This window comes from Lonchura striata, chromosome 27 (genome assembly GCF_050655825.1).
Source record: "Lonchura striata isolate lonStrDom1 chromosome 27, ASM5065582v1, whole genome shotgun sequence".
Classification (NCBI taxonomy): Eukaryota; Metazoa; Chordata; class Aves; order Passeriformes; family Estrildidae; genus Lonchura; species Lonchura striata.
Window position 1 is genome coordinate 10639618 of NC_140729.1, and position 26226 is coordinate 10665843.

Sequence of the window (26226 nt, forward strand, 5' to 3'; positions counted from 1 at the left end):
TGGCTCTGCACAGCTCCTGCCAGGAGGGGACAGCCGGGGGTTGGCTCTGCTCCAGGAACAGGGACAAGAGGAGAGGGAACGGCCTCAGGCTGGGACAGGGCAGGCTCAGGGTGGGCTCCAGGAGGAATTTCCCCATGGAAAGGGGGGGTCAGGCCTTGAAAGGTATGGCCCAGAGAGGTTTGGACTGCCCATCCCTGAAGATGCCCAAGTAAGGCCTGGATGTGGCACTCTGGGCTGGGCACAAGGTGGACATTGGGCACAGGTTGGACCCAGTGATCTTGGATGTGTTTTCCAACCTCAGTTATCCTGTAATAAATATAATCAATGTACACTAAGTTTTTATTAAGCACTATTTTTCCTTAAAGGACTAACCCGTCATCTTCCAGGCTGTTCTACAGGACACTTAACAGAAGCAATTTTTTATTAATTTTTCAGGATTATGTTGATAAAGAAAAGGCCATTGCCAAAGCTTTGGAAGACCTCAGAGCCAACTTCTACTGTGAACTCTGTGACAAGCAGTATCAGAAGCACCAGGAGTTTGACAACCACATAAACTCTTACGACCATGCTCACAAGCAGGTAACCAGTTGTAGAAGCACAGTTCATCTGTTGGATGTTCATTGTGGTGGTCTTGTTTGTGGTTAATACTTGGAGTTTCCCTGGTGTATCTGTTTTCCTTACTGGTCCAGGAATAGGTGTTTTATGTCACTGGGTAAGATTTTTATGCCCATCATTCATTTAAAAGCGCAAAACAACAGAAGAACCCCAAGCCCCACTCGATGGTTGGCATCAAGGAACCCCACTTCTGAAAGACCCACGGGCAGGGATGTGCTGGTGTAAAACTGAAGAGAGTACACATGGAGGTGGATGGCTCCCAGCTTGCTTTTAGCATTAGTACAGCTTTGAGGAGTGATGATTCCCCACATGTGAGCATTTTACTACCTGAGTCTGTGTTCAGTGGAGTTACTGAAAACAGACTAGGAAATAATGGGCTGTGTCAAAGGAATCCTAAGAAAGAAGCACTTCCAAAATCTGTAATTCTCAAGAGAAGGTGGGTTCAGAGTCTCTGTGGAACTGGCTTTTTTTCCCAAGGTAGGGATGTACTGTAGTGTCTGCAGGGTGTTTTATGCTGCACAGTAAGTAATGGAAGTTCTTGTGTTAGCTTGATCTGTTTGACCATTTAAGCTGCTAAATGAGATGTAACTGCACAGCAGATAGCAGTGTTTGCCTCCTCCAGGGCTGGAAGGGCTCGGAGGAAGGGTTTGATGTTCCTAGTCATAAATTCTAGAAATACAATCATCAAAATGCTGGTAACTCGAGGAGGATGTGCTGTAGAGCTTGCAAAATAGCAGTGAAAACAGCTTGAAAACAAGAATTTGGCTTTAGAGTATGATTTTTGTTTGTGTGTGTTAAATGTACAATATGACAGAGAATCTGCTTTGAACTAAGGGTGTCATGTCAGGAATTCTCATGGCAGGGCAGTTGGGCTCTGAGGAGCAGTTTGGTAGAATCAAGAGCAGAAATTCATTTATTTCCTTGGTTATTGGGCAAAGGGGTGGTTTTGGCCAAACTTAGTCGTGACACCCGAGAGCAGAAAACTTCCTTGGGAGGTTTCCATCAGTTTGGCTGAAACCTGAGTGCAGTGACCTGCATTTATCTGGGAGGTGGCAGGACCTGTTTGTGTCACATTCTTGGTGTGCTGATGCCATGGGATTCTGTGAACTGCCCAGCCCTCAGTGACTGACAGGGCGCTGACGCCAGCCTGGCCAGGCTCAGAGCTCTTCCAGCAGCTGGAGATGCTGTGGAGGAGGAAGCTAACCTGTGGATGGCAATAAAAGGAGTCATCAGCAGGAGTGGCCTGAGAGAAAAATGTCTTGTGTGCACACAGGGTGGAGTCATCTCATCCGGAGAAAGAATTTGGAGGTTGCTTGGTACTGCTGATTATTTTGAGAGGAATTATGTTCTTATATAAATCCATCCATTGCAGTCACTTCAGGCAGGCTTTGGAGAAAATGAGCCTCCAAACTCTGGCTGCATCACCCAGCATTAATTTCTAGTTACAGAGGGATTTAAACAAAGAAACAATCATGCTTTGCTTAGGGAAAAAATTGCTTATCCAGCTTTGTCGGGCTGAAATGTGTGTGACCCCGCTGGGTCAGCGTTCAGGGAGTGAACTTGAAACCCCCAAGACAGAATGACAGTGAATTTGCATAAGGAACATTATCTCTCTGCTGTGCTCCCTCCTGCTCCAGGGAGGCTCATACCCAGCAGTCCAGTCTAAATTTTAAAAGAGTTTAAAAAAAAGAGCTGTGCTTTTGATCTGTTGCACGTTGATGTTTTATAGTTTGTCTCTTTGGACAAGAGGGTGAGGTTGCAGAAAGGTGAGCCTAAAGTTTTTGAGGAAAAACATGAACTTTTCCAAAACTAGGCCCATCAGTTGGCTTTCTTGGAAAGAAAAGCTATTACAGTATCTTAGTTACAGCAACCCATCTTGGTATACATCATCTGCAAGATTTTGTTGTCTCAGTGGTAATTTTTGAGGCAACAGAGCTTGTTTTTGCTTTTTTCTTGGCTCAGTTTCTGCAGCATTTTTGCTTTTAAGTATTTTTAGTTCCACATCCCGCTGATGTTGAAGTGTTTGGTTATCCCTCTGTGGCTCTGTGAGCATTAGGCTGTCCCTGTAAATAGATGTTCCATCCTCAGATCCCTTTCCACTCCCGAGTTATAAAGACACTGTCTTGTATTCCAGGAAGGAACTCGGGATTATTGCCCAACAGGGATGATAGGTAAGTGTATTGATCCCAACCGGAGGAATTTTGGACCCACCAAAATTGTGTCAACACCAAACAATTAAAGGGGAGGTTTATTCATCTTTACTTCCTGCCTGTCCTGGTTTCATAGACCATTTGGCTACATCTGAATCAACCTTAACACCAAGTTTCTCCAAAAGGCAGCATTTCCTTACCTGGGAAAAGATCCTTGCATTTATTCTCCCAAACCACTGGCATGTTTCAACCATTGTGTTGGAAGTGTTCAGTGTTGTTCTGGAGCTGGTTTTAATTAGGTTGATACTTGATGAGAAGTGCAGCTGTTTTAAGGACCAGTCAGCACATGGCCTGTCCCTCTCAGGGGACTGCAAGCAGCTGGAGTGGGTGCAGGTGGCCCTGCAGGAGGGGCAGGAATCTCAGTTCTCTCACACATCCTGCAGTGAGCAGTTGGAAAGGCTGCATCCCATAACTTCTTGTACTGCTGCTGATGTCTTCAATGGTGGTTTTTCTGTAGCTGTAGGATTTTGATTTTGAAGGCCTGGTAGGTTATGAAGGGCCCCGCTCCTGATGGTGCCCACTCCTGACAGTCAACAAAACAATAATTAATAATTAACAGAGAGAAGGTAGCAAATGTAGAAAGAAAACTTCTGCAGCTAAGAAGGATCTTGGGTGGTGAAGATGGACCCATTGTATATCCCTGGAAGTGTTTAAGGCCAGGTTGGGCAGGACTTGCATCAACCTGGGATAGTTCAGGGTGTCCCTGCCCATGGCAGAGGGTGGAACAAGGTAATCTTTAGGATCTTTTCTAAGCCAAACCAGTCTGTGATTCTGTGATTTTTCTGCTGCTTTCCTGCAGATCCAAAATGTCCTGATCCTTGGGAGCTCCCACAGTCCTAGAACACTCTGGTCTCAGTGAGAATGTGTCCTTAAGGCATTACACCTGTGAGGGCTCCTTATTTGGTTTGGGGTTTTGACATTAAGATAAAGACCTCGTGTCAGATTTGTGTGAAGATGACTGTGAGCTGCTTGTCTGGGTTGTGGCCAGTCTGTGTGTTCCTGTCAAATAAACCTGGATGTACAGAGCCCAGCACCTGAAGCAGCCTGCAAGAGTTCTAGTTGGAATTATCTTGTATGTAAGTTATGTAGCATTTACAGTCAGCTTTTACTATGGGGGATTTTTAACAATCTAAGAACTTGGAGAATCTCCCACCATTACCTCGTTCTGCTCATGTGCCTGCTGAGGCTCGAGCTGTTTACTGAGTCACTGACCCAACAGAATCAAAACATTCTCCTTCTGCATTGCCTGTGAAAAACAAACGTGTTCCTGAGTGAACTTGTGCCAGGTTCCCTGGGAGAGCTCAAACCAGCATTTAAATGCAGATTTTATGTAGCTGTTTTTTTCCCCTAAGTATGTGGTGTTTTGGAGGTGTAGGTGATTAATTCTGCCTGGATTCTCTTTGTAAAAGGGCAAAGGGAGTGTATTCCATAAATAAGTTACTTGGGAAAGAAGGTGGAACTCAGAACTGAAAGTATAGGTGTGCAGTTCTCTTTGTGCCCTAATTAGCTGCATCTTTGCTTCTCATGCTGAGGGGGAGGGATCTGTTCAACCACAGTAAATTTACCAAGACAATCACTGCTGGGGTTGAGAAATACTCTGAATGCAAACCCTGAACTTTGTGTTTTGGGGAGACTTGAGATTTCCAAAACGTTGGGCCTCCAAGCACGGCTTGAATGGGGAAGACTGAGGAGGGAATCTCAGAGGTACTTGGTGTTACACGGGAGGTTCTTCTGCTCCAGAAATGCTTTGTCCTCAGAAGATCCACCAGTTAACAATAAAGGGACTCCAAGAGAACTGGAGAAGGACTTTGGACAAGGGCATGGAGTGATAAAACAAAATGGAATGAATTTAACTGAAAAGGGAGTAGGTTTGGGTTAGAGATGATGAGGAAATTCTCCCCAGTGAGGGTGGGCAGGCGCTGGCACAGGTGCCCAGAGCAGCTGTGGCTGCCTCTGGATCCCTGGCAGTGCCCAAGGCCAGGTTGGACACTGGGGCTTGGAGCAGACTGGGACACTGGAAGATGTCCCTGCCCATGCCAGGGGGTGGCACTGGGTGAACTTTAAGGTCCCTTCCAACCCAACCCATTCTATATTTTTCTTAACCCAGCTGAGAAAAATATTGATTCCTTCAAGGGAGGAAACGAAGATGAAATAAAACAGCATTTGCAGGCCATTTCCCCTCTGTTCTTTTCACTTCATTTATAAGCGTGCAAAGAATGTTGATGACCAAAGATAAGCCAGGCTTGTGTTCTCACTTCAGTAAAATGATCAAGGTTGCCATCCTTTGAGCTTGTGTTTCATGGTGTCGTTCACTCCCAAAAGCTTTTGGGGCAAAGAATCAAGCAGACATCAAAAGTTCAGAAAGCAAGAAATCTGTTGGCACAGAATGAAAAGTACATTATTATTATTTTATTTAATGTGGGTTGGCAGAGAGACATGAGAACAATGGCAAGGGAGGAGGGGGCTCTGATGTCATGGGTGCTGCCTCCTGCCTCAAGCCCCAGAGGTGGATCTGCTTTGACCCATTTCAGTATGAGGCTTGGCACGAAAGTCTCTCATCTTCAGGTCTGGTGACAGTGTGACAATGCTTTTGTCTTGTGAGAATAACAGGGGCTTTTTCTGCTCTGCACTTTGAAGCAGAGAATGTCTCTCAGTGGGCCTCAGTTCAGTGATGCTGTGTGGCTTTGTCAGCTTAAACAGAAATTCCATTTACTGCTGGTCCTGAGCTTGTAAAGCTCTGCACGCCAGCCGGGTACTGGGGGAGTCTTACCTGGTACTGTCCCATCAGCAAAATCTGGGGTGTGCTGAGTTTTTTATGGCTCTGAGGCTGCCAGAGCTCCAAGAGTGCTTGGGCAGCGCTCCCAGGGATGGGATACAGGGGGTGGGATTGTTGGGGTGTCTGCAGGGCCAGGGGTGGGACTGGATAATCCTTGGGGGTTCCTTCCTTCTTTGGACATTCTGTGATGATCCAGTGATTTTCTTGGAATAGTTCCTGACTCCTGCTTGCCCCCCTGTATTCCCCCCCTTTGCTGTGCCTGGGATGGGCTCTCAGGAGCTTTTCAGCAGTGCTGTGGTGCAGCTGGTTTAAGCTGATTTGTGAGGATTGGAAGGTACTGGTGGTGTTTGCCAGTTTGGCCCCTCCTGAGCCATGCAGGGATTGGGAGATAATCCAGCACTGTGGCCTCTCTGTGCTGCAGTCCTGAGGTAGCTGCAGATTTGATACCAAACTCGCTCTTTAGGAACCTGATTTGCACTCCTGTGGAAATGCAGAGACGAGTTTGGAATTTTGTTAGAAACAAGGCTGGAAACAAAATACAATTCTTTGTTCCGAAGCTGAGGGGGGTGGTAGCTATTAATAGACCCCAGGAAGGCTGGAGGTAGTGAACTACTGCCTACAGCATGGGGAAATCTGGAGAAATTTTATGTAAGTGCTGGTGATTTGTGTCACTGCTGGTCACTGCAGTGTAGTCCTTCTGACAGCTGAAGTAATAAACCAGCAGAATATTCCTTGGCTTATGGTCCCCATGATCCTGCAGTTTGAAAGGACGTTGCTGCTTGGATAAACTGCTGCTTCCTCAGAAAACACACTGCCCACAGAGAAAAAAATGCCCCTTAATTTTGAAATCTTGCAATAGCATGAAGCTTGTGTTTGATTTAATACAGGTTTGGTGGCTCTAATCCTGTTGAAAAAATCATTGTCATTTGCTAAGCACAATGGGAAGACTTTAAAAGGGAGGATTCACTCCAAAAGTAGGAGTTCCCAGGGCTCCTTGTGGAGGGAGAAGCTCCCTGAGGATGGTTGAGTGGCTGTGTTAAATCCTTGTTGGAATTTCTCCATGGTGCTGGGGAAGGGACAGTTCCATGCACTTCCAGCCTCACTCACATCCACACATCTGGTGTGGTCCAAAAAGTCATTTAGAGGTTTTTGGGGGATTAGAATAACACTCTCTTCAGGATTAGATGGAAATTTCTCTAGTGTAAGCTGAGCTTAAATACCTGTTTAATTCAAATTATTTCCTGGCCAGGCTGAGACCTGGAAGCCTGTGAGCAGCATTTCAGTGCTCCATGTGCTCCCTTTAGCCAGTGAAATTGTCTTTGGATTGCTCCTTCCCAGTCAGGACTGGGGAGCAGGGTGGGCATGGCTGCAGTGAACTGGTTATCCACTCTGAGGGGATGAATCACTGCATTCAGTGACATATTTGAAACAGTGGGGGGAGAGTTACAGGTTATTTTGAATAGTTCTGGATGTTGTTCATTCTTGCAGCAGGTTGTTGTTACAGATGAGCAGTATGGGCTCCTCTTTTTCCCCCTTTCCCTCCCCCAGGACACATTTAGGGAAGGTAATGCAGTCCAGCCAGGTCTCTTGCACACCTGGGGTCATTTCTGATGCTAGGTCTGTTGGTTTAGGTCAGTCTAAGAAGCTGAGCTATGTTCTGTTCAGTATTTTGCATTTCCCAGGAGCTGGCATGGTGCATTTGTGAGCTTTTCTATCCTGTACTTCCCTAGCAAGACTCTTTTTCCTCCTGACTTCTGTGTGACAAAAAGAAACTCAGCCTTGAGATCTCTTGGTCCTTTGAAAACCAGACCAACTCTTCCCCAGTTTTGGAAGTACCAAATTCTCAGCAGTCTTGACACGAAGGCCAGTGGTTTGTCAGCCTAAAGAGCCCAGGTTTGGGTGCACATGGGAGTTGCTGTGGTGCATATTCTGGATTACAGTGCTTCGGGGTAGTTAATTTGCTTCACGCCTCTAAATTTGAAGTGTTGAGAGTGGGAGGTTTGAGGGAGCAGAGACACACAAAGGTCAGCATTTAATAATGGGCATTTAATTCTGTTTTCATTCAAATTGCCATGTAGTGGAGGCAGGAGAGCCTGGGGGCAGCTGCATGTTCCCAACAGCTCTGAGCCTGGTTTGTGTCCTGGGGGATGATCAGGACCATGCCTGGGGGCACAGCAGGCTCTTGAGTGCACCATTGCACCTTCCTCTTGAGAGAAAAAGGTCACAGTTCGTGTCTGGTGTAAATAGCTGGGTCATACTTTTTTCCAAATGGGTGAGTGATCTCGAGACTTGGCATCAGCCCCCCATTAAATAGTTTTGTCAGCTGTTGGTGGCTGTAACTTCCCAAAGCATTTCAGACACACTTTCAAAATCAGCATGAAAAAGCTGATAGTATTGCTCAGTCCATCTATTTTTTTTTTTCCTTCCTCTTGGAAAAAAATTTACTCCTCAACATTTAACATACACCACAAAACCCGTGAGCCCTTTACTTGTCCTGGTGAAAGTAGCTCTGCTGTTCCAGGTGGGATCATGGCTGTGTCCGTGCGTGTCCGTGTGTGTCCCCTGCTCCAGACCCCAGCTCTCTGCCCTGGCTCCACTCCCGCTCCGTAGAATAGCTGGCACACTCCCCCATGGCTCTCTAGTAATGCTTGCTTGTTGGTTTTTGTTTTTTGTTTTTTTTTTCTCTTCCACTCTTGTTATATTTTTACTTTCTTTTTTTCTTTGTGATGTGACGTTTTCAGCTGATGTATTGAAAGCAAACCCTTCTAATTTGGGAGTCCAGATCACAAGAGTGAGTTTCTTTCTACTGGTGTCTGTAGTTGTATCTTTTTTTTGTTTGTCCTCCCCTCTGATTTTGGTAACAATCAACCACATTTAGTAAATACAATTAGGTAAGAGAATCCTCTGTCTTGTCCCTTTTTCACAAAGCAATGTTCTCTTTACATTGGGCCAGCTTAATTCCTCTAATTTGAGCTTTGGGTTGGTTTCCAGATCCACTGTTTCTGTGTGTGGCAGTCTGACGCTGCTCCAGGAAAGAGACAGAGTCAGCCAGCCAGAAGTATTTAGAATTCACCAGTGATTTGTACATCCTGTACAAGAATTGTTCCAAAGTGACTCCTGCTCTGAGTCCCGTTAGTCTCCCAGGCCCTGCATGAAATGCCTGAAAAACATGAAACTTTTTCCAAAAGCTGAGTACAGGATGCATTCTGGAACTGGGCCCTTTGAAAGGGTTTTGAATTGTGCACTAAAAAAGAACAATGAGTCCCTTTAGGATGGTAGAGGTCTGTCTTTGTTGCTTTCTGTTACTTAAACTTCTGTAGAGCACTCTAAAAAGTGTTGTGAATATCCACATATATTCCAAGAAAAAACAGCAGCCTCTTCTCCTAGTACTCTGAGCCAAGGACTTTCCAAAATGTTCTGAAGTCTTGGATGTTTATTTTCTATTAGAATTGGCTACCTAGACTTCCTCAGTATATTAGGATATTTGAAATTCCTTGGGATTGGGTTTGCTCCCTCATGATAAGACTTCTGGGGAACTTGGTGCTTCTGCCTTCCCCCCCCGCACCCCCCTCCCCCCCCAAGTATTCAACCCCAAGAGACCCTCCTGCCTTTAGAGCAGTTTGTTTATTGACCCTCTCAGAACTACTGTCAGGAAAACAAGTAACTGGTTGTGGTGTATGTTGTATTCTGGATTTGCTTATGAAATCATTTGCATGGGATTTTTTGCTCCTCCAATGTAATGGTACATTGCTTTTGTCAGATGTCATTCCTGGGTAGCTCTGGCACCAGCTAATCCCTCCTGTCCTTTGGCCCATGCTTTTGACTCGTATCATGCACTGTTTGTCAAGTACATCTGCACGCTGCAAGAGCAGCAAAGTAAACAATCCTTCTTTTTCCCTTTTCCTTCCAGAATTTGCTTGTTGCTTCAAAATCAGCTTTGTTGTCCATGCTAAAGAAAACTAGTAGTGTCGATTGGAAAGGGGTGTACACAGAACTTGAAGTCATAGCCAAAAGTGACCACCAGTTGTCTTTTCCTTCAGCTGCTGGGAGGATGGCAGTGTGCTCCGTGGGGTTTGTTGAGCTAAGATGCTGTTGCTCCATCCTGGCTCAATAAATGTCCCTGGAGTGGGGCTTGACACCACAATTTCTAGTGCTACAGCAAAGAGCTGCTCTTGGACAAACCACAAACAGCTTTGATCTGATCCATCCCTGCTTTCTTTTGCCTCAGAGGTTGAAAGATCTCAAGCAGAGGGAATTTGCTCGCAATGTCTCGTCGAGATCCCGGAAAGATGAGAGGAAGCAGGAGAAAGCCCTGCGGCGCCTGCACGAGCTGGCTGAGCAGAGGAGGCAGCCTGAGTGGTGAGTCTGGGCCAGCACCCCTGGAGCCTGGGGGCTGCAGCCCTGGGCTGGGCTGGCACTCCTGCTCCGGGATGCTGCACAGGCTTTGAGGGCAAAGCTTCACACTGGTGTTTGGGGCTCATGCTGTGATTTTGGTAGGAGTGAGTTCACTAGACTGATCATGCAGAGCATCCCCAAATTGCTTTAACCAGCAATACCTTTTCTTCAGTAATTTAATATTATGAAAAACTTTGAGTGGCTGTATAATGGTATTTTAATGCATGTGTCTGGGTGCAAGAGCCCTTGAGCTGTGTAAGATTGTCTCTACTGAGAGATGGATCATCCTGGAGAGGGGCAGGGACAGCAGTAAGCTGTGTTTTTTCTCTCCCCTGTTGCAGTGCTCCTGGAAGTGGGCCCATGTTCAGGACCACCACGGTGGCTGTGGACGAAGAAGGTGGAGACGATGACGATTCCACAGGCAACAGCAGCTCCTTCGTCCAGATGAGCTCTGGCCAGGCCACAGAGATGACCACAGACAGAGGCTTCCTGAACACTGGACAAGGCACTGTGATGCCAGGCCAGACGCCTGCCCAGGGGGCACAGGCCATCAGCTTTGGCATTAAGAGCTCTCTGGGAACTCCACTACAGAAGATTGGGGTGTCCTTTTCCTTTGCCAAGAAGACCCCAGTGAAGCTGGAGACCATCGCTTCTGTTTTCAAGGACCATGTGGACGAGTCCAGTTCTGCAGATGGGGCAAAAGGTGATGAGAAGGGATCCTCAGAGGCTGGCAGCCTGCAGAAGTCTGGGGAGGGTGAAGGCACCAATAATTCTGATGGCAAGGCGGAGGACGATGACCAGCATGACAAGGACAGCGGGGCTCTGGCCAGCACCTTATCCAAACTGAAGAAGATGAGGCGAGAAGATGGACCTACAGCTGTGGAACCAGAATATTACCACTACATCCCCCCAGCCCACTGTAAAGTAAAGCCCAACTTTCAATTCCTGCTTTTCATGAAGGCCACTGAGCAAACAGAAGCAGAAAATGTGAACAAAAAAAACGCGCACGAAGTGAAAAAGGGGAGTTCCCCCAAACCCAAACCCAGCAAGCACACGGAAAAGGCTGCTGAGAGCACAGGGCAGCAGAAGGAGCAGAGTACTACTGAAACTGCAACTCAGCAGGGCAAAACAGAACGAAAAGACATCCCAGAGAATGAAAATACACAGGAAAGCAAGCACCTTCCAGAGAGCAATCCCCCTGAGCCAGACACTGCTAAAGAAGCTCCTCCTCCTGCCTTGGGCTGCAGAGATGGCACCGAGGGACCAAAGCACCCCACGGGACCTTTTTTCCCTGTTCTGAGTAAGGACGAGAGCACGACACTGCAGTGGCCCTCAGAGCTGCTCATCTTCACCAAAGCTGAGCCCTCTGTATCCTACAGCTGCAACCCCCTGTACTTCGATTTCAAGCTCTCCCGTAACAAGGATGCAAAAGGGAAAGGGGCAGAGAAATCCAAGGATCAAGGGGGACTTTGTAAAGACAACGCTCAAAGCACAGAACCTGGTGAGGTAAGCAAAACCAAGGAGGCTGAAAGTGTAGGGAACAGTTCTGCTCAGAAAATGGAAAACAAATCCCAGAGTAAGCAGGAGTCCAGTCTGGGAAGTGTCGGTAAGGGAGAGGGGGAGGACACCAGTAAGAGTATAACGGGTAAGAGTAAATCTGGAAGGTCCCATAAACACAAAAAGAAAAAGAAGCACAAAAAGTCCAGCAGACACAAACGCAAACACAAGGAGGAAACTGAGGAGAAGGCCCGGAAAGCGGAACTGGGGGAAGAGAAACCCAAGAAACGGAAAAGGCACAGGCACAAAAAAGGTAAATCCTCCCTTTCGACAGAGTCAGATCGGGCACTGAAACCTGAACTGTCTGAAGACTGCAGCCATTTCCAGAAGAAAAAGCGATGCTCTCAGGAGTCCCAGAGGAAATCCCTGTCTGCTGAGGAGGGAAGCAGCAGTAAAAAAGAAGACGGGGGTAACTCCTGCCAAGAGCACGGCAGCAAAAGGCACAAGGCTGAGCTGCAACAGGTGCCTGGCATGAGGAGGCGCTGCCCGGCTCTGTCCCAGGCCCGGAGCAGCTGCCGGAGCCAGCAGAGCAGCGGTGACGATGACAGTGACGAGGGCTCCCCTGGCAAGCACTGCCGCCAGAAGTCCCCGTCGCAGTACAGCGACGACTACGACTCGGGCAGTGAGCACTCTCGCAGCCGCTCCCGCTCGGGCCGCAGGCACTCCTCACACAGGTCCTACTCCACCAGCTCGGACGCGTCCTCGGAGCACAGCCGCTACAGCCGCCACAGGAGCTACTCGGACGACAGCTACAGCGACTACAGTGACCGCTCCCGCTGCCACTCCAAGCGCTCCCAGGACTCTGAGGATGACTCCGACTACAACAGCTCGAACCACCGCTCAAAGCGGCGCAAATACTCCTCGTCGGACGATGACTACAGCTCGAGCAGGAGCAGGTCCAGGAGTCGGAGCAGGAGCCGAACGCACCCTCGAGGCAGGTCGAGATCGAGGAGCAGGGGCAGGAGCCGCAGCAGCAGCTGCAGCCGCAGTCGGAGCAAGAGGAGGAGCCGCAGCGTGACGGGCCGCAGCTGGAAGCGCAGCCGCAGCTACAGCCGGGACCGCAGCCGCAGCACCCGCAGCCACTCGCAGAGGTCCCTGTCACGGAAGGGCTCGCGGGGCCATGAGAGCCCCGAGGAGCGAAGGTCTGGCAGAAGGGACTTCATTAGGTCCAAGATCTATCGCTCCCAGTCTCCTCACTACTTCCGGACAGGCCGAGGTGAAGGGTCGCTGCTGAAGAAGGAGGATGGCAAAGGAGAGGATCTGAAAGGATCCAGCTCCCTGTCCCAGAACAGCAGCGGCTCTGGCATGGGGCGGGCCTCAGAAGGGGACTGCAGTCCTGAGGAGAGGAACTCTGTCACTGCAAAGCTGCTCTTGGAAAAGGTGCAGTCCAGGAAGGTTGAGAAGAAGCCCTGCGTCACTGACGAGATGCTGTCAGGGGCAAACAAAGTGGGCATAAAGCTCAAAGATCCTCCCCAGGGGTACTTTGGCCCCAAACTGCCTCCTTCGTTAGGCAACAAACCGGTTCTGCCCTTAATTGGGAAGCTGCCAACTATTCGGAAACCAAACTCCAAAAGATACGAGGAGTCTGGCTTGGAGAGGGGCGAGGAGCAGGAGCTGTCAGATGCTGAGGATGGTTCCCAAGGCATGGAGGAGGGTCAGCTGGCCGGCCAGTCTCTCCTGGAAGATGTGATGGTAATTCAGGACAAACCTGTGGATGAGCAGAAACGTGATGAAGCCTCTGTGGAGATGCCGTCCCTCCCCCTGGACGCGCCGGCGCTCCCCGAGTGCTTTGGCTCTGGAGATCTGGTCATGCCACACAACTTCCTCTCGGATCCCAGCGATGGTGACGGGCTGGAGCCTATGGACAGGGGCAACCAGCCAGTCCCAGTGGAAACCAGTATGATGCCCTTAGATGTTGAGCACTTTCCTGGCTATGTGCCTCAGAGTGGGGAGCCAAACATGGAAGGAGATCAGGAGGGGGGAGAAGATTCTTCTCTAGCCCCACTGGAGAGCCAGCCCATCACCTTCACACCTGAGGAGATGGAGAAGTACAGCAAGCTGCAGCAGGCCGCCCAGCAGCACATCCAGCAGCAGCTGCTGGCCAAGCAAGTGAAGGCCTTCCCTGCCTCAGCCGCCCTGGCGCCGGCCGCGCCCGCGCTCCAGCCCATCCACATCCAGCAGCCGGCCGCGGCGTCGGCCACGTCCATCACGACGGTGCAGCACGCCATCCTGCAGCACCACGCCGCCGCCGCCGCCGCTGCCATCGGCATCCACCCCCACCCGCACCCACAGCCCCTCGCTCAGGTCCACCACATCCCCCAGCCACACCTGACACCCATTTCCTTGTCCCACCTCACCCACTCGATTATTCCGGGGCACCCCGCCACGTTCCTGGCCAGCCACCCCATCCACATCATTCCGGCGTCTGCCATCCACCCGGGCCCCTTCACCTTCCACCCTGTCCCTCACGCTCTCTACCCGACCCTCCTGGCTCCAAGGCCAGCAGCCGCTGCTGCTGCCACAGCCCTGCACCTCCACCCCCTGCTGCACCCCATTTTCTCAGGACAGGACTTGCAGCATCCACCCAGCCACGGCACATGAAGGACAAAATGAAGGAACCTCAGAGGAAGGAGAATATTTGGCATTTTGGGAAGGGGTTGGAGTCGAGCCAGCGGGCAGGTGAGGCTTGAGCATTTCCTTTCACTCTTGAGCAGCCAAAGAAGCCAGGGGCTCGAGGACTGGGCAGTTGGCTGTGTCCCTGGGATGTCTCGCTCCGACTCCTCTGTGCACGCAGCAGCACTGCTCCAGAAGAACCATTTCACCTTTAGAACAGTGAGAAACTTGGAAAGGCTTTTTTTCCCCTTGGATTCTTACACTTGGTCATCTTCCTTCTGCCACCTTGTATATGATAAATGCGGTTTCATATACACTAATAGGATCTCTAAAAATCCTTTTAATGAGGTCATCTAATTAAAATAGCATGATTGAATCTGGCTTGTAATCGGCAATGGAACATGGGAGCTGTCAGCTGCAGAGGGGCTGGAGGCCTCACTTTTCAGGCATTGCAGGAGGTTCCTTGGCCCCTGTCTCTGCAGAGATGGGTTTTTCTTGGTGTAAGCAGCAAAAATGGAAGTAAGATCTTGGTGTAAAGAGGAGGAGGAGCTCTGTGTGTGTGCCCAGAGCTCCTGTCCTCCTCCATCCTGCATCCGTGTTCTCCTGTGCCAGGACCATGCCTGGATATCCCAGACTGGAGAGAGCTTCTTGGGTGAGGGGTTGGGATTCCAGTCTGGGCTTTGACCACTCTTCTCCTGAAAAGGGGAAAAAAAATCACTCTGAATTCCATCTTCTGTGGGGTTGGGAAAGAGGCACTGGGATGGGAGAGAGAAGGAAAATCCTGTTAGGAATTGAAGCAATACAGAGGATGGAGGAGCACGGCCTGGATGTAAAACGTGTTCTTTTCTCTGTAACACTGATGGTTTTCTTATTAATTTATAGGATTTTTTTTTTTTATGTAAAGAATTGCACTGAACTCTGTAAACAAAGATGCTGCTTTTTGTAGCTCCTATCAAAGGTTACATTTGTAGTATATCGCAATAATATTTTTTACAGCCAGTTCTTAGTGGTACTTGTTCTGGTGGCTTCTGTGTAAATATGTTTGCCGTAGGTGACCCAAGACACTTGTAAAGGTTCAATTTATAGATTCAGCTAGATGCAAAACAGCTAAGCATGTATATTTTATCAAGCTCATGTATTTTTGAAGTTTTTATGTAGTATAAAATGTAAAAACAAACAAAAAATCTTCATTTAGAATTTTGCAGAAGAAAAAGTCAACAGGTGAGACTTGGGAAGGTGAGGGGTGTGGGGATAGCAGTGACTCTGGCAGGTAATGCTGCATTCCTCCCTGCCATAGGAATAGGCACTGGGGCAGCCTGGGGAGCAGCAGGAATTCAGGGTGCTCCCAGAGACTTGAGAGCCCTTTTTTTTCCTTTCCTTTCCTCCCCTGTGGAAGCAGTAATGTGCAGACCCTGCTGGTGCAGGGACTGTTCCATCCCACACGAGGGTTACCCCAATTTAGCCCAGACCGGGATTTCCCAGTTCTCCCAGCATCACCCAGCTCAGGTGACGCTGCCTATGGGAGCTTCCCCACCCAGTGCAGGGCATGAGCTGCTCCTGTCCCCACTCACAGGGCACTGCAGGGGTCACAGCCCTTGGGCCACCACTGCTGGAGGGAGGGATTTCGGAGCAGTGTGGGGATGTGTGACATCCCTCTCCCATTCCTCGTCCTCTTCCCTGTCCCCTCCTGGAGTGCAGCACGAGGCCAGGCTGAGTCAAAGGATCAAAACCCCCTGAGCTCCCTCACCGTGTAAACGAGAAATCGGAGCAGGTCAGAGTGACAGCAGTCACAAAAAAGGGACTCAATTTCCTGTAAATACCGCACAATTCAGTGTTACTGCCAGAGCTGAGCTTCATAGGGCCCATCCGTGCCCTGGCCCCATCGTGCTGTGGGCAGGGATTGTTTTTGGACTTCAGGATAGCGCTAAAATAATTAACCTGTCATTACTTAACGAGCATAAACAGACTGTATTTAACTTTGTCACATAAGATATATATATATAAATATATATATATGCTGTAAAATGAGGGAAAAAAAACCTTTCTAATAAACCAATGATTTGTGGAAAAGAAACGTGATGCCGTGTGGTGGTGGGGAGCTACTGTGTGGAGCACCAACTTCTCTTTTCCTAACCAAAACCCTGGTTTGATTAAAGGGAGAAAAATCCACCCCCCTGCATGCCAGCAGGCTCGGGGTTCAGAGTGGCACCTGCCCTTCCCTGGCGGTGGCCCTGGGAGGAGGTGGCTGATGCAGGATGGTGCAGCAGTGATGAAAAAAACAGGCAATTGAGTAATTGGACAGAAGACAGGATTATAATTGCCCTCAGGGGCTCTGGTGTGGGCTCCAGCTGGGTTCAGATGCTGCTGCAAGCTGGGGACGAGACCTCCCGAGGAGGAGCGGCTGCGCCCGAGTCCGGTGTCCTCCCGGGCCACGGAGCTGCTCCGGGCTCAGCTGAACCCTTCCCAGCCTTCGGAGCTCTGCCAGGGCTCGGGGCAAATCCCGCTCTCTCCCGGCTGCAGGCGCTCCGCAGGGCTGGAGCAGACCCCGCTCCGGGGGCGGTGTCCCCCATCACGGCCGAGGTGCCATTTGGGTCTGCGGGGCCCCCCTGTGCCCCCCAAAACCCCGACTCCTGTCCAGCTTCCGACCCGCAGCTTCAGAGACGGAGAGAAGAGCCGCGTTAGACACGGGCTGGCTCCCAGGAAGGTGCTCCGCGTCCTCTCCCGGCCACTGGCGCTGCGTTGGCACGAGGAGCCCTCGGAGATCTCGGGCTGCCTGAGAGCCCTTAATTAATGGCATTTAAATTAGTTCTGCAGGGGGTTCCGGGACTGAGGCCGCTGTCCGGGCAGGGCTGAGCCCCGCGGCTGCCGCAGCCCGGCTGCAGCCCCTGGCTCCCCCCGGACAAGGACACACCGTGGTCACTTGGCTGTGGGCTGTCCCCATCCTGCCCCCGCTCCTTTGCCGGAGCCATTGCCCTGCCCAGCGCTGCTGCTGCCCCTGCCCTGGCAGGGTTCTGCGGTGTCCGTGCCCTGGGGAAGGGCACACTGGGGGTGATGCCGAGTGCGGGCGGGCTCGGTGCTGTCAGCTCCATCCGGCTGCGGAGGGGATATCGGGGGCGATGGACGGGCCCTGTGCCCTGCTGTCCTCCCCCCCTCGCCACATTTCCGCTGGCAGGGCCTGCCCGCACCCCGAAATAGCCACCCCAAGATGCACATCCCGAAACAGCCACCCCGAGACTGGCGCCCTGCGGCGGGCTGGGCGCGGCCCCGGCGGGCGATAGGCTCAGGTTGCTGTGGTCGTGTCCCCCCACCCTGTCCCCGTATCCCCCGGTGGCACTGCCACCTCCTGTCCCCCGCCCTGCTCCGGCCACATCCGTCTCCCCTGCACCTCTGGCTCCCTGCAGGAGCGGATATGCGTCCGGGGGGGCCCTTCCTGTGTTCCCCATTCCTGCTGGGCCGGCCCAGCTGCGTCCCCCGAGATAAGGCAGGGTCGCCCAGGGCAGGGGGCTGTGGCCACATTTCGGGGTGACGATGGGGCTGCTGCGGGTGCTGCTGCTCCTCGGGGCACTGTGCCTGCCCTCCACGCTGGGGCTTCTCCAGGAGCCCCCCACCATCTACGAGGGACCCCCCGGCAGCTATTTCGGTTTCGCCCTGGATTTCCACATGAGCGAGGGAAGGTAGGGAGGCACCGGGGTGTCGGGGTCGGGCACAGCACACGCCCGCCAACCCTGACCCCGCTCTGTCCCCCAGGCCCAGCGTGGCGGTGGGAGCCCCCCGTGCCAACACCTCCCAGCCCGTGGCTCAGCCCGGCGCCGTCTTCCTCTGCTCCTGGCCCCCCGACAAGAGCCCCTGCCACCCCCTGCCCATCGACACTGCAGGTGCGTGGGCGCCGCGGGGCGGGGAGCGGGCGCAGGGGGTGCCAGCTCCGCACATTCCCCTTCTCCCGCTCCCCAGGGGACGAGAGCGAGAGCCAGGGCACCTTGGAGCTCCACACCTACAAGTCGCACCAGTGGCTGGGAGCGTCCGTCACCAGCTGGGAAGGCAAACTGGTGGTGGGTGCACCCGCGGGGGATGTGGGTGTTGGCGGGGCAGGCTCGCAGCCTGTCCCATCGCCGTGCCCAGGTCTGTGCCCCGCTGCAGCACTGGAACGCTTTGGAGGGGCAGCACGAGGCGTTCCGCACCCCCACGGGCACCTGCTTCGTGCAGAGCCCCGGGCAGCGGCGCACGGTGTGGTACTCGCCCTGCCGCGACCACACCATGGCCAGCACCCACCGCCTGATGAACTACGGTGAGGGGCGGGCGGGCAGCGGGGGGCTCCCAGCCCCGCGTCCGTCTGACCCTGCCCTGTGCCCTCAGTGCACGACAAGCGCTACTGCGAGATCGGCTTCAGCGCCGCTGTCACCCCGGTGAGAGGGGCCTTGAGGGGCTCGGGGGACTCGGGCGCCCTGGGGGGGATCGCGGGGCGGCGCCGCCGGGGTGCCCCCGGGATGCCCATGGGGGGCTGATAGAGACGCAGAGGGTGTGGCCAGGATGGTACCTGGGTGTCACGGCGGCGATGTTGGGGTAGGGATGCTGAGACGGGGGATGCTGCAGTGGCAATTCCGGGAGAAGCCCTAGGAGTGGGGTGGATGCTGGGCTGGAATATGCCGGGATGGGAGATACTGGGGTGGAGGATACTTGGGTGAGGATGCTCTGGGGGGTTGCCAGGGTGCCCCGGGGTGGTGCTGAGCCAGCGTCTCCCGCAGGATGGGACGCTGGTGCTGGGTGCCCCCGGCGGGTACTACTTCACAGGTGAGTCCTTCCTGCCGCCGTGCCCAGCCCGGCTGGTGCTCCCGGGGTGGGCACGGCGGGAGGAGGGCACCCCGGGTGGGGTACCCCATAAGTGCCACCCGCAGTGGCACTGGCAGCCTAGGGCGTGTGGCAGCGGGTGCCCTGTCGGTGCTGGTGCTCCCCGCCGCGGTGTGCCCCAGGGCTCGTGTACTCCGTGGAGCTGGACAAGATCCTCAGGCGCTTCCTTGGCACGTCCCTGCTGTGGCTGGGGAGCCCCGGGCGCCCCACGGAGCCGGTGTCTGGGGACTACAAGGACGGGTACCGGGGTGAGCAGCGGGCACGGGCACCCTGCCTCACTGCCAGCTCCTGCTGGGATACCCCAAGGTCACCAGTGCCCATCTCCCTTCAGGATACTCGGTGGCTGTGGGAGAGTTTGATGGCAACCCCAAAACCAAAGGTAGGGCTGAGGGATGGATGGAACAGGGGTTGATGGGCCTGGGGCACCCTGGGACTCCAGAGTGACCTTGCTTCCCTTCCCGAGGGGGCTGGACAGGCTGTGCCAGCACAGGGGTCCCATCCATCTCTGTGCCCTCATGCCCCGTGTCGCACCAGGGGAATCCCTGTGCCCACCCCAATGCCGGGGGTATCCCCGTGCCCCCCTCAGTGACCCAGTGGGGCACTCAGGGCTCTCATCGCTCACAGAGTACGTGGTGGGGGTCCCCAACAAGAGCAACACGAGGGGTGAGGTGAGTGCTGCGGAGTGCCCGGTGCCGGTGCCTGGCGAGGGGACACCAGGGGACACCACCATGTGTCACCGCGGGCTGGGCCTGGCGTCTGACACCGCCCTGGGCAGGTGGAGATCTTCACTGCGGGGGACACCCTGCGCAGGCTGCGGGGCATCGCCAGCGAGCAGGTACCCCTGCCCTGTGACCCCCCAGCACCCCGCTGCTCCACAGCTCTCCTGCCCCATCCCACAGACCCCCAGCACTCCCCTGCTCCCCCAGCCTCCCCTCCCACTCTGCCCCTGGCACCTCCCGGTGCCACCCTCTACCCGGACCCTTCCCAGGTGGCTTCGTACTTCGGGCACACGGTGGCAGTGGCCGATGTCGATGGGGACGGGTGAGAGCAGGGACACTCGTCCCCCCCTTCTCCATGGCGACACCCAGGGGTGCTGCCCCGTGCCTGGCACACCGCTGGGGACCCCCAGCCCCCAAACCTGCGGACCCTGACCCCGACCCCGCGCCGGGCACAGGCGGGATGACCTGCTGGTGGGCGCGCCGCTGTACATGGCCCGGCGCTCCGACGGACGGCGCAGCGAGCTGGGGCGCCTCTACCTCTACCTGGGGCGGGGACAGCAGCGGCTCGCCGGGCCCCCCCAGACCCTGACGGGCACCCACCCCTACGGCCGCTTCGCCGCCGCCATCGCCAGCCTCGGGGACCTGGACAAGGACGGCTTCGGCGGTAACAGCGCGGCGGGGCGGGGAGGAGGATGTGCCCCCCTCGGTGCCGCGCCTTGGAGAAACTGAGGCAGAAGAACGCGGGTGGGTGTTCACGTCCCTTCTGTCCCCAGACGTGGCCGTGGGCGCCCCGCAGGGCGGTGACAGCGGCAGCGGGCAGGTCTTCATCTTCCGCGGGCAGAGCGAGGGGCTGGCGCCGGTGCCCACCCAGCTCCTCAACAGCCCCTTCCCCGGCCCCGCCGCCTTCGGCTTCGCGCTGCGCGGTGCCACCGACCTGGACGGCAACGGCTACGCGGGTACAGCCCTGGCACGACACCGCCCTGCCACCCCGGTGTCACCACCCCGGTGTCACCACCCCGGCACCGACCCTCTGCTTGTCCCCGCAGATCTGCTCGTGGGGGCTTACGGGGCGGCCAAGGTGGCCGTGTACCAGTGAGTGCCCGTCCCTGCGGTGGCCCGGGGCTCCCTGTTGGATCACCTGGCACCTCAGCAATGTCCCTGTGCCCCAGGGGACTACCCGTGGTGGTGGCCCGGACCCAGCTGAGTGTCCCCGACGGGCTGAACCCTGAGATCCTGGACTGTGTCCTGCCCGACTCCAGCGTCCGTGTCAGCTGGTGAGGGGACACTGCCATGGGGACACTGCCGTGGGGACACTGCCGTGAGAACACTATGGGGACATCACCGTGGGCACAGGACAGGTCCCTGAGCACCTGCTGCTGGTGTCCCCCCGCAGCTTCCACGTGGTGTTTTGTGTCAGCGTGACGGGCCAGCACATCCCTCAGAGCATCCGTGAGTGCCACTGTCACCCGGGGGGCACCGCTGGCACGGGGGCACCGCCGGGGTGTCACCGCGGGTGTCACCCGTGCCACCCTCCCCTTCCCCACCAGACCTGGAGGCTGAGCTGCAGCTGGACCGGCTGAAGCCTCGGCCATCGCGGAGGGTCCTGCTGCTGCAGGGACACCAATCGTCCTGGCAAGAGGAGCTGGTGGTGGCACCGGGGACACCCCCTGTGTGCAGCAACCTCACCGCCTACCTGCGGGTACGGGCACAGGAACAGCGCGGCAGAGGGCGGGGACAATCCGTGGAGGGGACGGGAATGGGGATGTGGCATCTCCAGCCAGGATGGGGACAGGGTTGGGGACAGGGACTGGTGATAACAGTGTCTCCTTGTCCCAGGAGGGTGGCTACCAGGGATGGGGACAGTGGTGCCTGGAGAGCGTGGGGTGGGGTGGGCACGGGATGCCCTCCAGAGTGCTGCGCCCATGGGTGTCCCCAGGACGAGGCCGAGTTCAAGGACAAGCTGAGCCCGGTGGTTCTGAGCGTGGCCCTGACGCTGCCCAGAGAGGCCCCGGGGTTGGTGCTCTACGGGGACACCCTGGTGCAGGCACAGGTAGGGGGGACATGGCTGTGGGGGGACTCACCGTGGTGACACGGGGTGGGCTCATCTCCACCAGGGCACGTGTGGGTACCCCCAGCCTGGCTGAGCTCAGCTCCGGGGTCTCCAACTTGTGCCAATGTCCCCAGCACCCTCCTGGGACATTGCCCCTGTCCCCCTCCCACTCTCCCCAGTTTCTACTGGGATGTGGCTCCTACCCCCACCCCCACTGTCCCTTATTCCCTCTGGAATGTGCCCCCGCACTGTCCTTGGCATGTCCGTCCTGCCTTCTGTGCTCACCCTGCATTCCCCAATCCCTCCCCTGGATGTCCCCTCTGTACCCAGCACTGTCCCCATTCCCAACCCCGAAAATGTCCCCTCTGCCATCTCCAGTCCCTCCCCAGGATGTCCCCCTGCTGTCCCTACTCCCTCCCTAGCATGTCTCGGGGTATGTCCCCAATCGTCCCCCTGGATGTCCCCTCTGCTGTCCCCATTCCCCCCTCTCAGAGATGTCACCTCCCTCCCCTCCATCCCCAGTCCCCCCGTGGAATGTCCCCTCTCGACTCTGCACTGTCCCAAATCTCCTCTCTGGATGTCCCCTCTGGCCCCTCCACCAGCCCAATCCGTTCCCGGGATGTCCCCCCGTGCCCCTGCCGTCCCCAGTGACTCCCCCTCCCACACCTCACCCTGGATGGGGGGGTCCTCCCGTCCCCTCCCTGTCCCCCTCCCAGACCCACATCATCCTGGAGGACTGTGGCGATGACAACCTCTGTGTCCCCGACCTCCACCTGGCCGCCGACACGTGAGCTCCGGGAGCTGAGGGAGGGCTCGGTGTCCCCGCGGGGTGCTGAGCCCTGTCCCCATGTCCCCAGCCCCAGCCAACGCCTGCTGATCGGGGCGGAGGCCGTGCTGTCCCTGCGCGCCAACGCCACCAACGCGGGCGAAGGCGCCTTCGAGGCCGAGCTGAGGGTGCAGCTGCCCCCTGGCACGCACTACCAGGCTGCCCGCAGCTCCATCCCGGTGGGTGTGAGTGGGGGGCGGCAGGGGTGACCAGGGTGCGGGGGTCATGTCCTGCCTTTGGTGCCCATCACCTGCCTCTTCGGGGGTGCTCGCTGGTGATGGGTGCTGGGGTGCCCAGGGTGGGGGACTCAAACCGTGTCCTTGGTGGCTGTCACCTTCCATGGGGGTGCCCAGGGGTGATGGGTGTTGGGGTGCCCAGAGCAGGGGGTGACCCAAATCGGGGGGCTCACACTGTGTCCTTCATCCCCATCATCCTCCATGGAGCTGCCTGGTGGGGATGGGAGCCCAGGGATCTTGGCTGGGGGTTCCTGTTCTGCCCTTGGTGGCTGTCACTGTCCACAGGGTCCCCACTGGTGATGGGTGTTCAGGGGTGACCAGGGTGTGGGGCTCAAGCCCTGCCCTCAGCTCATGCAGGTCCCCAGTGTGGTTGGCTCCTGGTGGGGTCCATGACGTGTCCCCACCCCATGTCCCCACCCCGCAGGGGCAGGAGAAGCTGAGCTGCAACCCCAAGAAGGAGAATGGGACACACGTGGTGCTCTGCGAGCTGGGCAATCCTATGAAAGCAGGAACCCGGGTAAGGGGACAGGGGGGGTCCCTGCTGGGCCTGTCACCCACTGGGGCTGGTCACCCACCTGCCCCTGTCCACTGCTGTCCCCCAGATCACCGTGAACATGGAGCTGAGCGTGTCTGGGCTGGAGGACATGGGGGATGCCATCACCTTCCACCTCCAGCTGCGGAGGTGACAGCTTGCTGTCCCCCTGTCCCCCACCCACTGCTGGGACACCGGCACCTCAGACTCAGTGTCCTCAGCATGTCCCCAAACTCAGGGTCCATCTCTCATCCCACTGTGTCCCCACAGCAAGAACAGTCCCAGCCCCAGCAACGCGTCGGTGACAGTGACAGTGCCCGTGGAGGCACAGGCAGAGATGGAGCTGCGAGGGTGAGGGTCTGGGGGACACGGGGATAACGGGGGGACGAAGGGGGACACTGACCCCCCTGTCCCACCAGCAACTCCCTGCCTGCCACCATGGTGCTGCCCACGAGCTGGCACTGGGTGGAGGGCAGCCGGCGGCTCGAGGACCACGGCATCAAGGTGGAGCACGTCTATGAGGTGATGCCCGCGGCTGTTCAGGGGATGTCCCCTCTGTCCCCTCCCCGGCGTCATCCCCTGCGCTGGGCATCACCCACCGTGCTCCCGCAGCTCCACAACAAAGGTCCCGGCACCGTCAGCGGTGTCACCCTGAGCCTCGCCGTCCCCCACCTGCTGGGCGACCGCGTCCTGCTCTACCTGCTGGAGCTGGGCACCGAGGGGGGCATGAGCTGCCCCCACCACCCCACCCTCAACCCCGCCCAGGTAGGGACTGCGGGACCGCTGCCCGCCGGCGGGCGCTGGGACATGTCAGGGGGATGGGTGTCACCTCTGTGTCCCCTTCCAGCTGGAGGTCTCCGGTCCGACGGCCGCAGCGCTCGGGAACGGCACCCGGCAGCGGGAGCGCCGGGAGGCGGAGCCGCCCCCGGGAGCCGGGCTGGGGGACGAGGGGCTGGGGGACCTCGTCCGTGTGGTGAGCGGGGGCCCTGGGGACCTGCCGGCGGGGATGGAGGCAGGGCTGCGGGTGCCAGGGTGGGGCCACACCCTTGGGTGACCCTGGGGACCTGCAGCCCATGGTGGGCACAGGGCTGGGAGCGTCCCCTGGGGTGGGGGCCCCCCAACACCCACCGTGTTGGACACCACCCTCAGGACTGTGACAATGCCACGTGCGTGGACATCACCTGCCACGTGCCCAGCCTGGGCAAGGACCAGCGGGCACTGGTCAGCATCCACTCCCTGCTCTGGATGGACACCCTGCAGCAGGTACTGTCCCCTCATGGGGACAGAGGGGACGGGGTGGCATTGTGGCCTCGGGGCATCCCTGCAATGTCCCGTCCTGCACGGTGGTCCCCAGAGAGCACCCTGGGGATGCCATGTGTGAGGCCATGGGTGCCCTGTTAGCTGCCAGCACCCCTGATGCCTGGTTCCCACGTGTCCCCCGCATGTCCCCCTTCTGTCCCTAGCGGGAGCACCTCCTGACGCAGTTCCGCATCCAGTCACAAGCGTGGTTCAACACCTCGGCCATGCCCTACCGCGTCCAGCCCCGGGTCCTGCCCGCCGGCAAGGCTGAGGTAGGGCTGGCGTGGGTGCGGGGACACAGGGACAGGCCGTGGTGGCAGCGGTGTCACCCACCTGTCCCTCTGCAGACTGAAACCTGTGTGGTGCGCGCCAGCCCTGGGGGCGAGGGGGCTGTGCCGGTGTGGTGGGTGGTGCTGGGGGTCCTGGCCGGGCTCCTGCTCCTCACCCTCCTCATCCTCCTCATGTGGAAGGTGAGTGGGCGCAGGGGGACTCTGGGGACACTGGTGACATCCACGATGGTTGTGGAGCCTCACTGGCACCAGAGGGACATAGCGCTGGGGGTGGGGGCTGTGGGACAGGACGGGGGGGCAGCAGCACGGGTGACGCTGTGTGGTTCCAGGCGGGTGACACTGTGCGGTCCCCAGAGCCGGGGGGTCCCGCAGGAGTGATGCCATGGTGGTGCCACAGGGATCTCCGGGGGGCTGATAATGTGGGACCCCTGGGGCGGGTGCCGCGGGGTCCCCCAGGCGCCGGCTGTCACTGTCACTGTGTCCCCGTGTCCCCTTCCAGACGGGTTTCTTCAAGAGGACGCGGCCGCCTGCCGAGGGGGACACGCAGGAGCCCGGCCCGGCCCAGGAGCCGGGGAGCGCCCAGGACTAGCGGGGTCCCCCTGTGCCCCACCCCGACCCCGCTCGCATTCCCCAGCCCCCCGCGTGCCCGTGGGACCCCAGCCCCGCTCTGCTCCCCCCGGACAATAAATCCCCGCTCCGCCCTCGGGTGCTGCCCGTGGGGGTGCGCTTGTGTCCCCCCGGACCTGCATCAGGGGTCTGCCAGGGACAGGGCAGGGCAGGGGGCAGGAGGCTTTTGGGGACCCCCGTGTGTCCTTGTGGGGTGTCTCGGGAGAGCAGTGGGAGGTTGGTGCCGGGGTCGGTCCCGGGTGTCTGCTGCACCACGGGTGGGTCCGTACCGGGGCTGGTGCCGGTACCGCGGGCGGATCACGGGACCCGGGTCAGCCCCCGGGGTGTGACCGGGGGATCGGGGCAGTGCCAAGGGCCAGTCCCGAAATGCCGCTGCGGTACCGGGGGTCGACGCTGAGGCTCAACGAAGTACCGCGAGTGGGTCCTGGGGTGCCGGTGCCGGTACAGGGCCAGACCCGGGATGACGGTGCCGGTACAGGGCCAGACCCGGGATGACGGTGCCGGTACCCTGTCCCCGTCCCGGGGCTCGGAGTGGAGCCGGGAATGGGTCTCGGGACGCCCGTGCGGTACCGGGGGCAGTACAAGGCTGCCGGGGCCAGTACCGGAGACAGTCCTGCAGTGCCGAGTCCCGGTCCT

General features: G+C 56.6%; 2 protein-coding genes across 21 annotated transcripts in view; both read left to right on the top strand.

The window, feature by feature from the left end:
• The window catches only part of GPATCH8 (G-patch domain containing 8), a 55355-nt gene extending 39115 nt beyond the window's left edge, over window positions 1–16240 (top strand). For 18 of the 20 annotated variants that reach the window (XM_085562094.1, XM_085562097.1, XM_085562098.1 and 15 more), the window contains 5 exons: window positions 436–579; window positions 2750–2786; window positions 8343–8392; window positions 9830–9960; window positions 10338–16240. In XM_085562094.1, coding sequence (XP_085418220.1) covers window positions 436–579; window positions 2750–2786; window positions 8343–8392; window positions 9830–9960; window positions 10338–14154 — 4179 coding nt within the window. In that variant the 3' untranslated portion in view covers window positions 14155–16240. The remainder of the gene's footprint in view (window positions 1–435; window positions 580–2749; window positions 2787–8342; window positions 8393–9829; window positions 9961–10337) is intronic. The other 2 variants (XM_021539906.3, XM_085562114.1) reach the window with 1 other exon arrangement.
• A 139-nt stretch (window positions 16241–16379) lies between these two features.
• On the top strand, window positions 16380–25676 carry ITGA2B (integrin subunit alpha 2b). The gene is made up of 30 exons (XM_031507069.3): window positions 16380–17840; window positions 17914–18041; window positions 18118–18215; window positions 18286–18451; window positions 18520–18569; window positions 18909–18954; window positions 19134–19259; window positions 19343–19390; window positions 19636–19679; window positions 19787–19846; window positions 20000–20052; window positions 20186–20394; window positions 20504–20686; window positions 20777–20822; window positions 20900–21004; window positions 21124–21179; window positions 21278–21429; window positions 21667–21780; window positions 22497–22567; window positions 22638–22785; window positions 23267–23359; window positions 23445–23524; window positions 23645–23725; window positions 23794–23896; window positions 23987–24139; window positions 24222–24347; window positions 24524–24637; window positions 24838–24945; window positions 25021–25143; window positions 25463–25676. The coding sequence occupies exons 1-30, from the start codon at window positions 17695–17697 to the stop codon at window positions 25550–25552; spliced, it is 3120 nt and encodes a 1039-aa protein (XP_031362929.3). The 5' UTR covers window positions 16380–17694; the 3' UTR covers window positions 25553–25676.
• The last annotated feature ends 550 nt before the right edge of the window (window positions 25677–26226 follow it).

Coding starts and splice junctions, on each gene's coding strand:
- ITGA2B (XM_031507069.3), top strand. CDS start 17,695: ATGGGGCTGCTGCGGGTGCTGCTGCTCCTCGGGGCACTGTGCCTGCCC. Junction 19,391..19,635: donor TGGCAACCCCAAAACCAAAG/GTAGGGCTGAGG, acceptor CATCGCTCACAG/AGTACGTGGTGGGGGTCCCC. Junction 24,946..25,020: donor TGCCCGCCGGCAAGGCTGAG/GTAGGGCTGGCG, acceptor GTCCCTCTGCAG/ACTGAAACCTGTGTGGTGCG.